We start from the raw sequence: 16,253 nt of genomic DNA, 5'->3' as shown, positions 1-16,253 counted from the left end.
GTCATATGAGCTGGATGAAGCCAAGGCCACAGACGAAGACGTCGGATTTCATGTTCATCAGACTTTAGTTCTTCACCTGCGGCTTAGATTCAGCCAGACATCTGGATCTTCTTTTAATACCATTGTAATAAAGTCATGTTAATAATATCTCCTTGACAGCGTCAGTCAAGAGGGAAGCAGATCCTGGGATGGATCTCATCAGATGCTGGTAATGAACCCACTCCATTCCAAGACCTGCCAACAAGTATGCATTTTTCCTATTTCATCCCTGAATAGAGTGGTGTGAAAAAGTGTTTGCCGCCTTTTTTCCATGTTTGTCAATGTTTTAGATCAGGGGTCTCAAACTCAATTTACCTGGGGGCCACTGGAGCTAGGGTCTGGGCAAGGCTGGGCCGCATCAGGTTTTCCAAAAAAAAATAAACCGCATTTATTAAAAACAGAAAAATATACAAACTTTTCCAGTGCTTTGGTTCCGATTTTCTACAATAAAAGCTCTGATAAAACATTCCACTGTTCTCAAATATCTTAAATTTTATTTTTCTGCACAAAATTAGATGAAAAATAAATAAATCAAGATAATAAAAATAAATATAATAATAATAATAAAACGGCAAATAATAAAAACTTTAGAAACCACATATAGTTGGTGGGTAGACAAATTATTTTTTTCAGATTAAAATGAACAAAGCATTATTAGAGCCCTGTAGACATGACAAAACACGACTATAGTCACATTTATACTCTTTTTATTTACAACATATTACGCAACTGCAGGGTCGTGAGACACATGCTAACTCGCAAACTAGAGAGCTAGCGACCTAAACGGTAGCCTTCAAGTTATTTCCTTTAAACTTAAATAGCCAAAAACTTACCACTTCCACACGGATAGGGAGGATAACTATTAACAGTTATTTAACCTTTAACATGAACATGAATCAAACGTAATTATTTTTTCTGGGTACATGATACCATACAGCATCCATATCAAACTTGCGCGGGCCGCACTAACATTAAACTTTCATATCAAGGCGGGGGCCTCAAACTAGTGTCCTGCGGGCCACATGTGGCCCGCGGGCCGTGTGTTTGAGACCCCTGTTTTAGAAATGTAAATATTAGTCCATGACAACACAACCCAAAACAAAATGCATTTTTTAAATGAAACTTGTTATGAAGGGAGAAAACAAATCCAAAGCTCCATGTCCCTGTGTGAAAACGTGATTAGCATAAAGCTAATAAGTGGCTGGGCCGCCCTTAGCAGCAACAAGTGCAACCAAGCCTTTGTGATAACTTGCAATGAGTCTCTTCCTGCTGTGGAGGAATTGTTGTCATTCAACCACATTGGAGGCTTTTCCAGCATCAAGGACTTTTGAAGGTCATGCCACAGCATCTCAATGGGATTCAGCTCAGGACTTGGACTAGGCCGCTCCAAAGTCTTCATTTGCTTTGGTGGACTTGCTGCTGTGTTTTGGATCATTGTCCTGCTGCACAACCCAAGTTGCTTTCAATTTGAGCTCACCCACGGATGGCCGCACTTTTTCCTTTAGCACAATTCATGCTTCCATTGATCACAGCAAGTCTTCCGGGTCCTAAAGCAGCAAAACAGCCCCAGACCATCACACTACCACCACCATGTTTTACTGTTGCTATGAAATGCTTTTACACCAGACCACAGAGTATTTTCCCAAAGGTCTTGGGGATCATCAAGATGTTTTCTGCCCAAATGGAGACCAGCCTTAATGTTCTTTTTGTTCAGCAGTGCTTTTGGTCTTGGAACTCTGCCATGCAGGCCGTTTTTGCCTAGTGTCTTTCTTATGGTGGAGGACTGCACTTCTTTGGATGTTGTTGTGGGGTCTTTTGTGACCTCTCAGATGAGTTGTGGCTGTGCTCTTGGGGTCATTTTGGTTGGCCGGCCGCTCCTGGGAAGGTTCACCACTATTCCATGTTTTGGCCATTTGTGGATAATGGCTCTCACTGTGGTTGGCTGGAGTCCCAAAGCTTTACAAATGGCTTTATAACCTTTTCCATTCTGATAGATCTCAGTTTATATCAGTTTATATGAGTTACTTTATGTTTATCAGTTATTTACAATTGGTCACCGTGATCAAATTGAAAATCCAAAATAGACCGCATGGAATTTCTTCAAGGTGACCAGGCACGTCTTTCCTTTAAGAGGAAGGTTCGTTGCAAAGCGTCAAAGAGTGGCGACGTCAGCGCAGAAGGTATAGCAACATTTGAGATGCGCTCAGCTGTCCTGCCCAATATACCACCCAGATGGCCGCCCCACTTTTCACTGCTAACTTCCTATCAGCACATGCGGCCACAAAGCACAAGGATGTGTCAATCACTAACGTGGGCTGTTCCGGGGCAGTAAATACAAGGACTATTTGAATAGCAAGCGTAAATTTGACACTGGGACGCTGGGAGGAACACACGTGAAATCAGTGTTTACTCTCCGTGATACGTCCTAGTCACTTCAAAGTTGTACTTATACTGCCATGTATATTGTATTATAGCTGGCCAGTACTTGTCAGTCATCCAGGTCGTGATAATCTGTTGAATGTTGAATTGTGGCAACTGCACACTTCTCGATTGTCAAAGACTTTCATCTAAAAGGATTCTTGAGTTCTAAATTGTAGGTGTGGACTCTCCCTGTTTAAGTCGCTGGATGTCCCCTGTGTGTGGTTCCAGGTTGTGGCGGGTGAATGCTTAGCATGATAATAGGTTGTTGACCTGCCTGGTGGCAGAACAGCTTGATTGTGACCATTCTTCTCTTGGAATGAGACAATCATTGTGTGAGAGATGATACACAATACCCAGTATGGCCAACTATTATTACTTCCAACAAGGAGGTTATGTTTGTGATGGCCTTTATCTGTTTGTTTGTGTTCAAAAGAACCGAAAAGTTCTGAATGGATTGGGATAAAATTATCGTTGGGATATGATATGACTGATTCCAACACAAAATCATTGTAGCCACGGGGTAGGACTCTGAATGCCCCCCCAAACCGCTACTGTCCAATCCTACGATTATGCTGCGTTCAAGACAACTCGAGGAAAGGTGTATGTTTTTGTGTGCTCTGCTCCAAGAAGCTAGTGTATCCTACAGGAGGGGAGCCAAACCCGAAATTGGTATTCGGAACGACACGAATAATGAATTTTTTTTTACAAATAATTAATTGAACAAATACTTTTAAAATGTTTGTATTCAGGAACAATGAAAACATCAGAAAACTGCATTTCTTGGTGAGACCGCAGTGCATGCCCGGATCAGCCAATGAGTGACAGTTCAGCAGTCGGGGGTGGAGACAGAGCAGTCTGCCTGCCCCTCACAAGGCGGAACTTAGTAGCATCCGTATTTTGCTTTGTAAACATACGACCTTTCACTGAAACTGGGTTTCAGATGCTATTTTCAACTATCAGTAACAGTGGAGTTTGACCGGGAGATGATTCTGTTGGGCTGCATTTATGTAGTTGATACAGTAAAGTCTCGTTATATCGATATCGGTTATATCAAAGTACTGCTTATTACAATAGTATTTTCATTTCCCGGCAAATTTCTAGTCTTTTATGATATAATTAGTTCCATTAGTACGATACCCGGTTATTATGATAATCCGGTTACTACGATGCCCTTTTCATCTCCCGCCAGCCAATTTGGTCTGCTTATATCGATACAAAAGCAGCTTAAATCAATCTTTGCTTTAGGATTTCAATACCAAAAAGAACACGGCGAACGGCTGCTTCCAGTCAACTTTATTTTTCACACTTCCACCACCAGAGCACAGCACACACACCGATTCCCGCACTTCCTGGTTCACAGGTCATGCTCAACCCGCCCCACATAGCTGGCCAAACACATGCCTGCAACAGAAGAACCAACTGCGTTCGTGGTTTCTCTCGTGTCTATAGAATCTATACACACGAGAGAAACCACGAGCGCCAGCATGTACATATGAAAAACAGTGATTATTGCAAGCGATAAAAAGATATCTGAATACAACACAATTAAATACATGTATTTGTACGCTTGTGTCTTCGTTGGAATAGGTGTGTATGCTATGTCAGTTGGTTCTTCTGTTGCAGGCATGTGTTTGGCCAGCTATGTGGGGCGGGTTGAGCATGACCTGTGAACCAGGAAGTGCGGGAATCGGTGTGTGTGCTGTGCTCTGGTGGTGGAAGTGTGAAAAATAAAGTTGACTGGAAGCAGCCGTTCGCCGTGTTCTTTTTTGGTATTGAAATCCTTAAGCAAAGATTGATTTAAGCTGCTCGGCATTGTTCTATACTATAGAACAATGTCGAGTGCATTATTGCCCACTTTTAATGCAGTTCGGCGCAGGATCGGATATATCGACAGTCCGGTTATATCGATATTTTTTCCGACTCCCGACAATATCGATATAACGAGACTTTACTGTATTTACTTCTGCGGTTGGGCGTTCTCCTGTTGGCTCTGTTAGCATTAGCTCGCTAACATTAAGGCTGTTGACAGTGTAACATTCACATTGGCTTTAAAAGGTTAAGTAAGTAAGGCTTGGGAACTTGTGTAGAATTGGATGCACTTCTGGCTGGTATTTGGTACCTTTAAGTTAGTGGGGGGTTGAGTGTGGATGTTTTTTACGTTAAGTCCTGATAGTGAAGAGACAACATATTTCCGAGCTCTGAGGGAGAGACAGGATGTATTCCTAAAATAAAATCCAAATCACCTTCAATTTACGGGCAAGATTAGCAATGCAAGTCTAGAAGGAGAGTTCTCGATCAAGCTGAAAACCAAGATACTTGAAACTAGCAGCCATCGGTTTGCCATTTCTAGCGGTAATGGTCTTGACAGGCTCTGCATTTTCAGGTTTACGAGAGTATAACATGGCTTTCATTTTCACTGCATTTAAAACCAGTTTCAAGGATTGTAAACAAGTCTGCAAGTACTGAAAGCTATCTGTAACAATTCTAAAGTCTGGACAAAAAGAGCAGCAATAAATGACATAAAAAAATTGCAATCAATTTGATAAAAGGCATTCGATGACAAAAGTTATTGATATAAATTGTAAATAAAATTGGTCTCAAGGTTGAACCTTGAGGTACTCCTTCATGGATGTTCAGACAACATGAAGAGGAAGCAGGCAGTTGGATACAATGTGTTCTGTTTGTCAGGTGGAAGCCCGGCTTGAGTTGCTGATCTTGAACAGTGTATCAATTAAAGAGACACACAACAATGGACAGGCGACAACGCAAACTGACTTTTTTGTAATGCAAATGTATTACTCTTTTGAACGTATATTGTTTTGAGAAGCAAATGCTTCACTTAATGATGCATTTTTAAATAGGTCATAGTGAACCACGAAACATCATGATTTATTCATTTGTATATTTTTGAAAAATATAGTAAAGCTGTGACATCCAAAGCACTAAGTGGAGAGCTAGTTTCAAATGCAAAAGTTGCCAGGTATGTATGGATGGAAGCCTCCTTGTGTTGCTCCTCAGGCGGATGAATGCAAATGCATCTTATCAAGCCTGGTGTCATGCAGCCTGCAGGAGGTGATGATAGTCGTGTTTGCAGCGCCCAACAGCAACTCCAGGAGTCTTCTCCTTCAGGAATGTGGGTTAGTCCTGTAGACCGTTACTACCCCCTCCTCCTTCACCTCCAGCCCTCTCTCTCTCTCGCTCTCTCTTTTACTCCCTCACTGTCCCCTCCCCTTATCCCAAACAGGGAATTCTTCAACTTTTCTCCACATTTTTTTTCTGCTCACAAAGCTGCAGTTGAAGATTCCATCCTTGGTGTGCGTATATCTCCTGTGTGAAACGCCGGGCTCCTCGACGTCAAGGTGCTGCGATTGTGAAGGTATGGTGTGCATTGATGATAAAGTAGGCATGACAAAAGAGTGTGTAATGACTTTTTATTCAAAGGCTCGGCGGGGGGGGGACTTTTGTTGCACAAGCCAGTGCGTGTTTCACGGCCGATTAACTCATCCATTGAGTAGATGCGCCTCAGCGTTAAGATGCTGCAAGTTGCAGGAAAAGTTGCTTTTGTTCATTTTTATGGAGCTGCGTCGCCAGGGGTGAAAACTCTATAGCTTGATGCACTTTCATTTTGGTTTTCGTGCCACTTTTGTATGCAAGTTGTGTTTAAATAAGCGAGTAGCGGCTGAAGTCCATTCATAAAGTTGCAGGGAGAGCTCAGCACTGAAACTCTATGCTGTAAAACTTGGACTGAGACTTTGGTTGGGCGTTTTGTTTTTTCACATTTGCACCCGACTAGTGCAAAATGAACATCTTTTTCTGTCTGACTCATAAAATACATGTCATTTATGTGCAGCAAAAAAATGACATACTTTTTTTTAAGCAACAAAAAACAAAATACTTTTCAATTGTTAGTTCATTCCTGCTTTTTATAGTTTCGATCAGGGAGGGCTGCATCCTCATTCTTATTTATACAGTTTTTTTTAATATATATATATGAGTATTTTCTGGTTTTTCTTCTTACATTGTGCCTTAATTGCTGTATTTTTGCAATTTTTCACATTTTTTGTGTGCGTGTGTGTAGTTTTGACACACTTTGGGCACCCCTGCTTTAGACAAAACTTGTGTCCCTGTGAACTCCAAAAAAGCTATTACCTCCTATTGAGGAGGTAAAAGGCAAGAAATGCATACATCACTTCAGTGCTGTATCATTGTGATGAACACATCACAGCATATCATAGCAGTCCTCATGCAATTGTGCCTTAAATGCATGCATGTTTATGGTAAAATGCTGTTAAATGAGGCTATTGCTGTGTTAAAATGAAGGAATGAATGAACGTGAGCAGTGTATAATGTTGGTGAAGGCACCACAGCACATCGACATGCCCTCTAGGGGTTGATGTTATGATTGCATCTGATTCTTTTTGGACCTTTTTCAAGTGGTACAAACTCACAGCTGCGTTATTCAGCTTTTAGTTTACCGTTTTTCAATGACAAGTCCAATATTTCAGGTGGAGGCGTTGAAATTCACACCACAAACGTCATTTTCTTGATACATTCAATGACATTCGATACATTCGTTACCTGCAGGACTGCAATCTATATTTGGTTGAGGAGGTGGTTGAATTTCCATAACTGGCCATGACACATTTTCAGAAAGTGAATCAAAAACATAAAAAATCAAAACCAATAAACAGCGGTGCCTTGGTTAATGTAATTAATCAGTACAACTCAAACCAGAACAGACTCTAACCAAAACAAATTTTCTCATTCATTCAATTAATTTGTTCCAGACAACCAAAAATGTTTTTATAGACAATAATTATGGTTTAACATGCAGAAAATGTGTTGCAAAAATGAAGCATTGGAAAACTGCACATTTAACATAACTTTTGCCTAGTTTTGTTGGGAAAAGAACCCACAAAACAAAATGAGACACCTGATACACTGTTATGCGGAATGAATGACGGAGCCACTCCCGTTACATTTGCATAACTCTGAAAGGACGACGGTCTTCTGTTTAAGCCGTAAAATTTGGAGGTCTTGCAGCCTTGTCTCGGTATGGTTCAAACGCTGTTGTCTTAATGATGAGGAAAATTTGACCAAAAATTGTGTCTGTACACTGAAAAACGTGTTAACTGATGCGGATGTTAACCAAGGTACCGTTGTATTTATATGGGAAATGTTTTTTTTATAAACAAGACAGTGGCACCGGTTGCACGTTGAGAAGAGCGAGATTCGATTTCATTTCATAGTCTCCAAAAGTCTCTAGATTTGTCGCTAGTCGCTTAAAAAAAAATTTCGCTAAATGTAGCGACAAAGTCACCAAATTGGCAAAGATTTTACGTCTTCTTATTCTTTGGCAAACCAAGTGTATTAGAATGCGTATTAATGAACAGATTCATATTCATTTATCAGTCTGATAATTTGTCAGTCTGCATCCTTGACGGCCCTCGTCAAATGCACTGGCGAAAGCTCTACAGTTGTTGTTCCACTCTTATTTACGTGTGCTGTGGTGGGACGGGGGCTGGCGTCGAGGCGGGGGGCCCCGTGTCTGCCGAGCTTGTGCATGGGCAGGGCCCCAACGTTAAAGCTGTGGTCTATAATGAGGTGGTGAAGAGAAAATAAACCTCAAGGCTGTCCAATCCAGTCGCACCCCCGGGCGTGTTTTTCAACCGTAACGTACCCCCAAGTCGACAGAATTTGAAAGACGACGCAGATTCTCGTATGAGGTCAGCACGTCCAAAATGAAACGATTTGCACGTCCAGGCTGAATAAATCACATAATGAAGATAATTGGCGCACTTTATGAGTCATTTGTCCACATCCATTAACTGTCCTGACGTTCACTGGTGGAATTCGTTCTTTTTTTTTCAGGGAAGAAAAATGTAGCTCATTGCTGGTTTTTCGCTCCCCTAGTTAACTGTTCTTTTGTCTCCCTTTGGGACTTGTGTAGCAATGTTTCATGCTTGTGATTAGGGATGTAACGATTACCGGTATTAATGATTAACCGCGGTAAAACTCCTGACGGTTTGCTATGTCGTGCTTGGCCAAGGAAACTATATTGTTGAATTGTAATATTTTAAAAACATTTTTGTCATATGACATCATGTTACATCTTGACTTGTTTGTTATTATTACCAATTGTCAAGACCTACAGGTATTTTTCAACCACTTAAAGTCACAGCGTGTGGTTCATTATTGTATACTTAATGCACTTTTTACACATACACCGTCACTCTAATCCAGGGGTGAGCAAACTTTTTGACTCGCGGGCCGCATTGATTTAAAAAAAATTGGGGGGGGGGGGGGCAGACTATATGTAAAGTATATGTGTAAAGTACATGTGTAAAGTGTGTTATAAATTAAATGTATTATTATTATTCATTAATTTTCTACCGCTTTTTCTCACGAGGGTCGCGGGGATGCTGGAGCCTATCCCAGCTGTCTTTGGGCGAGAGGCGAGGTACACCCTGGTCTGGTGGCCAGCCAATCACAGGGCACATATAGACAAACAACCATTCACACTCACATTCATACCTATGGACAATTTGGAGTCGGCAATTAATCTAGCATGTTTTTGGAATGTGGGAGGAAAACGGAGTACCCGGAGAAAACCCACACATGCACGGGGAGAACATGCAAACTCCACACAGAGATGGCCGAGGGTGGAATTGAACCCCGGTCTCCTAGCTGTGAGGTCTGTGCAATAACCACTCGCCCGCCGTGCAGCCATTATTATTATCATTATTATTATTATGTGCTTGTGTCCCTTTTTTCAGGAGCACTTTGTAAACAACAGACCACATCAAATAACGAAATGTATAATACTTTGGAAAGAACGGGCGGGCCGTATTCAAACACTTAGTGGGCCGGATGTGGCCCCCGGGCCGTAGTTTGCCCACCCCTGCTCTAATCGATGCCACGTATCAAATACAACAGTCAAACATTAGCACACACAAACATCGGCAAGGCTAGAATAGCTATCTGATGCAAAAGTGCTAACATTTGCCACATGTTAACATGCACCATGCTAACATGCTAACCATAATGGTTTACATGATGGTTAGCATGTTGGCTACACAGTCAGGATATCGGGAAGACCTGGGTTTGAAGCTGCCATTGGCTCGTGACCAGTCCAGGGTGTATTCAGCTGGGATAGGCTCCAGCATACCAGTGACTCTGTGAGGATAAGCAGCATAGAAAATGGATGGATAAATGTAAATGAATTAGCATAATAATTATTATCATTTTCATAATAAACTTTGCTTTGGCCTGTTGGTCCATAGAACAAGGGCATTTATCTGGGTGGGTGGCGACGGGGCCTCTCGCATACACACAGAGTGCAGAAGAGTGTAACGTAGTCGAAATTAAGTTAGTATATTCCAATACATCGTTTCTGGTCTCGCCTCGTAGACCCAATCTCATGTTTTGTTTCGAGTATTGCACCGTGTCTGGTGTCACCCTTACATGCTAGCATACATGCTATACAGTCTGTCCCCTGAAGGTGTATACCAACTTTGTAGTGATTCAGCTACACACTTTCAAGTTACAGACTTTCTATCTGTTCTGTTTTTCTGTGGTTTTATCTTCATTTTCTTTTCTTCGTAGCCCCGGCTGTGGAGTGCACACCAGGACTTGGTCTGGATCCAGGTCTAGATCCAAGTCTAGATTGCTCAGCCTGGGTCCAAACGGTGATCTGAGAATCAGGAAGGGAACGGTGCAAGACTCGTGTTTCATTCGGAGGGATCGCAGGACTGACAAATGGGATCAGGGAAGCTGGCCCGGGTGCTGCTGGGATGGGTGGCGCTGTGTCTGGCGCCCACCCAAGTGGCGTACGGCCAGACTGGGAACGGGAACGGGGCGCCGCTCCAGGCTAGCCGCTTCACCACTGCCACGGACCAAAGAGAAGTGCAGCGGGTTCGACGTCGTGGCCAGGAGACACTGAGAGGGTAGGAATGACTTCCTGTCCGGCATTTCTTTGTGTTGTTATGAAATACAGCTGCACAAAAATGTTACTTTAAAATTTATGATGTTATAAAGAATAAAATACTTAACGAGCGGCATCACAGATGGCTGCCATTTTACACAAGTACTCATTCCGTCCCCCACTGGCTATCATTCATCAACTTGCATTGATTGACATGTCTTTATGACATAAAGTAAGTGCACCTGAACGATACTCCTAAAAAGTCCTCCCACAGAACCTCCGACAGTGAATGCCTTGTACTGTAGATAGGGTGAGGAGATCGGTCATGTCTTTCACATGGGGAGGGCCTAGTTGAGGTGACCTGGACGCCTCCCTGGTGATGAGGCATGCCCAGCGTGGAGGAGGAGGCCCAGAGACAGACCTATGACATGCTTGACAGGGATCAGTGTCCCCCAAAGGTCTGGACTTTTCTACTGAGACTGCTGCCCCAATGACCCAGGACCCCGATAAGTGAAAGAAAATGGATGGATGGGTGGTTGTTGAAAATGGAGAGCAGGCAGGAGTGTGTGATCGACAGGTGGATCGTTTCCAGAGTTGCCAGATCACTGTATCGTGGTGACAAGAGAGCTGAGCCGGAGGGCAAAGCTCTCAATTTACCAATCAACCTATAATCATGACGCCTCCCTGGTGAGGTTTTGTGGGCATGCCCACAGGTGCCACTGGGCATACCTATACTGCTGGAGGGATTATGTCTCACAGCTGGCCTGGAAACGCTTCGGTGTCCCCCCATGGTAGGACTTGAGGAGTTGGCCTGAGACCCTGATAAGGATACTTGGATTTATACTTGATATGGAAACAATTGATTTGGTCTTCATAGGTTTTGAACACACAGGCTAGTTTGGGCCATTCATTCTTGTTGCGTTTTGCATAAGCCTAGGTCACAACTAGTCGTGGTCTTACAGCCAGTCTAAGGGCAAAGGGTACGGGCTGAGTTTTGACCTGTAGACTGGCCGCAGACCAGTTCTTTGTCATGCCAAACAAACTCTATGGGTGCTTGAGTTTTTGTCAGCTTGCAAGTGTGTCGTCCATATGACAACTTTTGTATGTTTTGCTGATGTCAAGTTCGGGCAAAATGTGAATTTTTTCGTACGTGGCACACATGCACACCACATACGTAATCAGTGTGACGAGATCTTACTCCTTCACGGTCACCAAAACTACATACAGTAAAGTCTCATTATATCGATATCAGTTATAATGAATTACTACTTATTACGATACTATTTTCATTTCCCGGCAAATTTCTAGTCTTTTATGATATAATTAGTTCCGTTAGTACGATACCCAGTTATTATGATAATCCGGTTACTACGATGCCCTTTTCATCTCCCGCCAGCCAATTTGGTCTGCTTATATCGATACAAAAGCAGCTTAAATCAATCTTTGCTTAAGGATTTCAATACCAAAAAAGAACACGGCGAACGGCTGCTTCCAGTCAACTTTATTTTTCACACTTCCACCACCAGAGCGCAGCACACACACCGATTCCCGCACTTCCTGGTTCACAGGTCATGCTCAACCCGCCCCACATAGCTGTCCAAACACATGCCTGCAACAGAAGAACCAACTGCGAGACTTTACTGTACTCCATGAACAACCCCAAAAATCACACAGCCAAAAAATAGTACGTCCGGTTGCGACCGAGGCTATAAACATTTGTAACCTTGCTGTATCTAGACAAGCTTTCGACCATAAATGTCTTTCCCACCCACTCTTGTTTCCTGGCAGCGACCCTTTCAACTGCTGTGCTTTCTGGTGCGAGGCCAAGCTCGCCTTATATCAAATTATGCTGCGGAATACTAGCGCATTGTTTTCTCCAAAACAGCACATGTTTGACCTTAGCCGTCTGCCTGGCGTGTTCACATATTTGCTGTATTTACAGCAAATTGACATTTCATGGGAAAGGTTGGGAAAAGCTGCTTTCTATATGTCCCGTGCGGGGATGATGAGGGAGAGCATGACCCACATTCCCACGAGTCTGCTGCTTATACGCTGGAGAAAGTCCTTCACTGCTTACATTTTTGTCCCCAATGTCTTGGCCAGATGAGGAACTCAGATTTGGAGGTGCATAGGGCTCAAGTCCAACACTTCATGGGAAGATTTATGAAATCAATACTATCCATCATGCGTGTTTTTAAAGGTGTTGTTTGTTTCAGTCGTCTGTGTAATGATCCACTGAGGTCACCTCACCTCGTCTCAACAGCTGCATCCCCGCCCTCCTTCCCCCACAGTCCAATTTGCCCACTTTGCAACCACTCTGTGGAGACGGCAACGTCAGTCTGCCATGTATATTTCGCTACTTTGGGGTACAGAAACCCAACAAGGCACATTCTGTTGTCTCCATCAGTTATTGCAATCAGACTCCCATCTACCCCAGCACTTGGTGCCAAGCCACGGGAAATGAGGTAGTCCTATCACCCAAAGGGACTATGAAAGGAGGCGTTTGTTTCTCTGTCGTAGGTGCAAAGCAGCAGAAAAAAATGGTGCTGGAGACAGAATATATCATGCAGACTTGTGTGTTAGTTACCATGTTGGGTAAAAATCAAGGAATATGGATTCCATCCAGGATGGACTAAGGCGGGGTTTGTCAATTTAAGACCCAAATTATAACTTTAAGCTCAACAGAAAGACTTTGTGTTGCACGGTTCTCAGTCGTCATCTGGGTTCAGTCAGGAACATCTGAGGAGGCTTCCATTGCCACAAATTGAATAATGAACTGACTCTGATAATTCACATTCTCAGTTTATCGAACAGACTGGCCATAAACCAAGAGGCATTGTACGTTCTTCCCATCATCAAAGAGTGTACTGTGTGTTTTGAGAACAAGGAACAACACGGGCTTGCAGACTTTTTCCGTTCTGGAAACATTGCATTGATTGGGATGAAAGCCCCATGCAACGATTGTTTTGTCGAGTAAATTAAGTGCAGAGATTCCACACCAGAAAAAGTACAAATGAGGAGTGTTTGACATTAAATGTGGACTTACTGTCAAAAATATTAAATTATTGGTCTGTTGGCGATGCAACCATAATTTGGACTCAAGCTGCTTTTAGCCAATGGTAAACAAATGAACTTTATGTGTGTACAGTTCCGACCTCCCAGTCTGGTTTTGGAAAAGGTTTTGCCTCGGTGTTCATACATACTCGGTTAGGGGTGTCTTAGAATATCTGAGTATTCAAGGATTCAATTCAGAGGAGTTTAATTCGACTCTCAATCGAACAGTTGAATCATATGAAAATTTCACGAGATGAAGATTTCACTATTGTCTTTGTTATTGTCATAAATAGCCTATTTGTGTTGAAATGATTAGCATAAGGCCTATGCCTAGACAAGATGTCGGCCTGTACACATAGCAAAAAAATCATTACTCGACGACCGCCCCAGCCCAATTCTCGGTTATCAATATTAGTCTGTTTGCCTTACATATCAGATCATTACCGTTCATTACCGTTCAGTAATCTTTATCCTTAATGATGGTCATGAAGGTTGGGACCAAAAGAAACCACAAATACCTAAAAACCGACAACTGCCAGTATACTGTTGGATTTTGGAACTCGATTCCCCAAAGTCAAGTGTATGTGATTCATTCAAGACTCTGTTGTGCGTCCAAATACTTTCATCCAAGACTTGCACCAATCACGGTGGACCTGTCAGTGACTGTGTGTGGCAGACTGAGGGGTGGTTAGTGTAATGATGGTCATTATGCTGGCCTTGGGCTAACGTGTAGTGTTTATTTGCTGGAGAGAATTCAATATCCCCCAAATCTGTCCCTGGTAGAGTCTACTAGAGGTCTGATGCTGACTAGCTCTGACTGACTGACTGGCTCCCAAGCACACACTCCTTGGTATCAGTCCATTCACCATAAGAACGCATCACACTCTGGGCTGGCTGGCTGTCATGACGGCTTTAATCGAAGCAGGGTTTTTGCAAGTTGGAAGCGTTTCACATCAACCACCCAAACATCTGATTGTTTAAACTTTCAAGGTGAGGTTTTCCAGAGTTTACTGTATGTGCATGTCAAATCAGTGTTGATGGTAAACCTACTTGATTAAGGCCAATGAAATCCTAGCGGAGAGGAAACCATTCCAGGCTGAGTTGTGTTATTTTGATTCATTTAAAGACTCTTATTACATTTTCACTGTTTTACCTTGGCTTGACGGTCAACGGTCTTCATCAAGGGCTGTGTCCTTCGGAGGCTGCATGCAAAGGACATGCGACGACCGTTGCAATTTGAATGTGGCTACACCGTTGCAATCTTTCGTGGCCACCCATGATGACCCAAGATGCACTGCTCCTGATCACTGAGACTTTTAACACCAAACTTGTGAACATATTATCATGTAGCCAAGAGAGAAGGGTAAGAGTTGGAACACATGACCCAACCAGCGAATCTCCCTAAGTCTAGACCAGGGGTCTCAAACTCAATTTACCTGGGGGCCACTGGAGCTAGGGTCTTGGCAAGGCTGGGCTGCATCAGGTTTTCCAAAAAAACCCCAACGCATTTATTAAAAACAGAAAAATATACAAACTTTTTCAGTACTTTGGTTCAGATTTTCTACAATAAAAGCTCTGATAAAACATTCCACTGTTCTCAAATATCTTAATTTTTATTTTTCTGCACAAAATAAGATGAAAAATAAACAAATCAAGAATAAAGAAAATCAATCAGTAACAAATAAATATAATAATAATAATAAAACGGCAAATAATAAAAACTTAAGAAACCACATATAGTTGGTGGGTAGACAAATGATTTTTTTCAGATTAAAATGAACAAAGCATTATTAGAGCCCTGTAGACATGACAAAACACGACTATAGCCACATTTATACTTTTTTTATTTACAACATATTACGCAACTGCAAGATCTTGAGACACATGCTAACTCGCAAACTAGAGAGCTAGCGACCTAAACGGTAGCCTTCAAGTTATTTCCTTTAAACTTAAATAGCCAAAAACTTACCACTTCCACACGGATAGGGAGGATAACTATTAACAGTTATTTAACCTTTAACATGAACATTAATCAAACGTAATAATAATTTTTTTCTGGGTACATGATACCATACAGCATCCATATCGGGCCGCACTAAGATTAAACTTTCATATCAAGGCGGGGGCCTCAAACTAGTGTCCTGCGGGCCACATTTGGCCTGCGGGCCGCGTGTTTGAGACCCCTGGTCTAGACCGTCACGTTTAAAGAGCCTTTATGTGGCATTCGGATGTGTCACTGAAGGCGTTGCCTAGGGTGGTCGTGTAGACACGTCCCAGTACCAGAATTCAAACACAGCATGATGTTGCTGTCTACAAAGTCAGCATAACGTGACATACAAATGCCAAGCAAATGAATTCAAGATAATTGCTTTAGTTTGGGGGCAACTTGAGCAAAATTAGTCAATCGCTGTTTGTTCTTAGGGTGGCTTTTTTTTCCTCTGAAAAACATGGAGCTTCAAGCCACATTGTCAAGAAGTTAATGGTTGTATCCCAGCAGATCTCAGCAAAACAATCAAAACTAACCTTTGACATCGAATTTGTAGCCGGCGATCGGGTTTGCAATACTATTTACAATACTAAGATTATTGTAAACCTTTCTTTTCAAATCTTCTATCAAAATCAGGAATTTACGATAATTATTGCACCTATATGAGGGAGCTTGGATACAATTAAAAATCGCACAGATAATCTTTCGATAGGGCTGCGGGGGTGCTGGAGCCTATCCCAGCTGTCTTCGGGCGAGAGTCGGGATACACCCTGGACTGGTGGACAGCCAATCACAGGGCACATATAGACAAACAACCATTCACACTCA

At 42.5% G+C, this 16,253-nt stretch overlaps 1 protein-coding gene across 1 annotated transcript in view; it reads left to right on the top strand.

Moving 5' to 3' along the window:
• The first annotated feature begins 5,247 nt into the window (after window positions 1–5,247).
• The window catches only part of fbn3 (fibrillin 3), a 127,467-nt gene continuing 116,461 nt past the window's right edge, over window positions 5,248–16,253 (top strand). The window contains exons 1-2 of the mRNA XM_058073253.2: window positions 5,248–5,836; window positions 10,066–10,406. Coding sequence (XP_057929236.2) covers window positions 10,219–10,406 — 188 coding nt within the window. The 5' untranslated portion in view covers window positions 5,248–5,836; window positions 10,066–10,218. The remainder of the gene's footprint in view (window positions 5,837–10,065; window positions 10,407–16,253) is intronic.

This window comes from Doryrhamphus excisus, linkage group LG4 (genome assembly GCF_037039965.1).
Source record: "Doryrhamphus excisus strain RoL-2023G ecotype Guam linkage group LG4, RoL_Dexc_Guam_v1.1, whole genome shotgun sequence".
In the NCBI taxonomy this organism is placed as follows: domain Eukaryota; kingdom Metazoa; phylum Chordata; class Actinopteri; order Syngnathiformes; family Syngnathidae; genus Doryrhamphus; species Doryrhamphus excisus.
The sequence above is the reverse complement of the archived record's forward strand: the minus strand, read 5'-3'. Positions and strand labels throughout refer to the sequence as shown.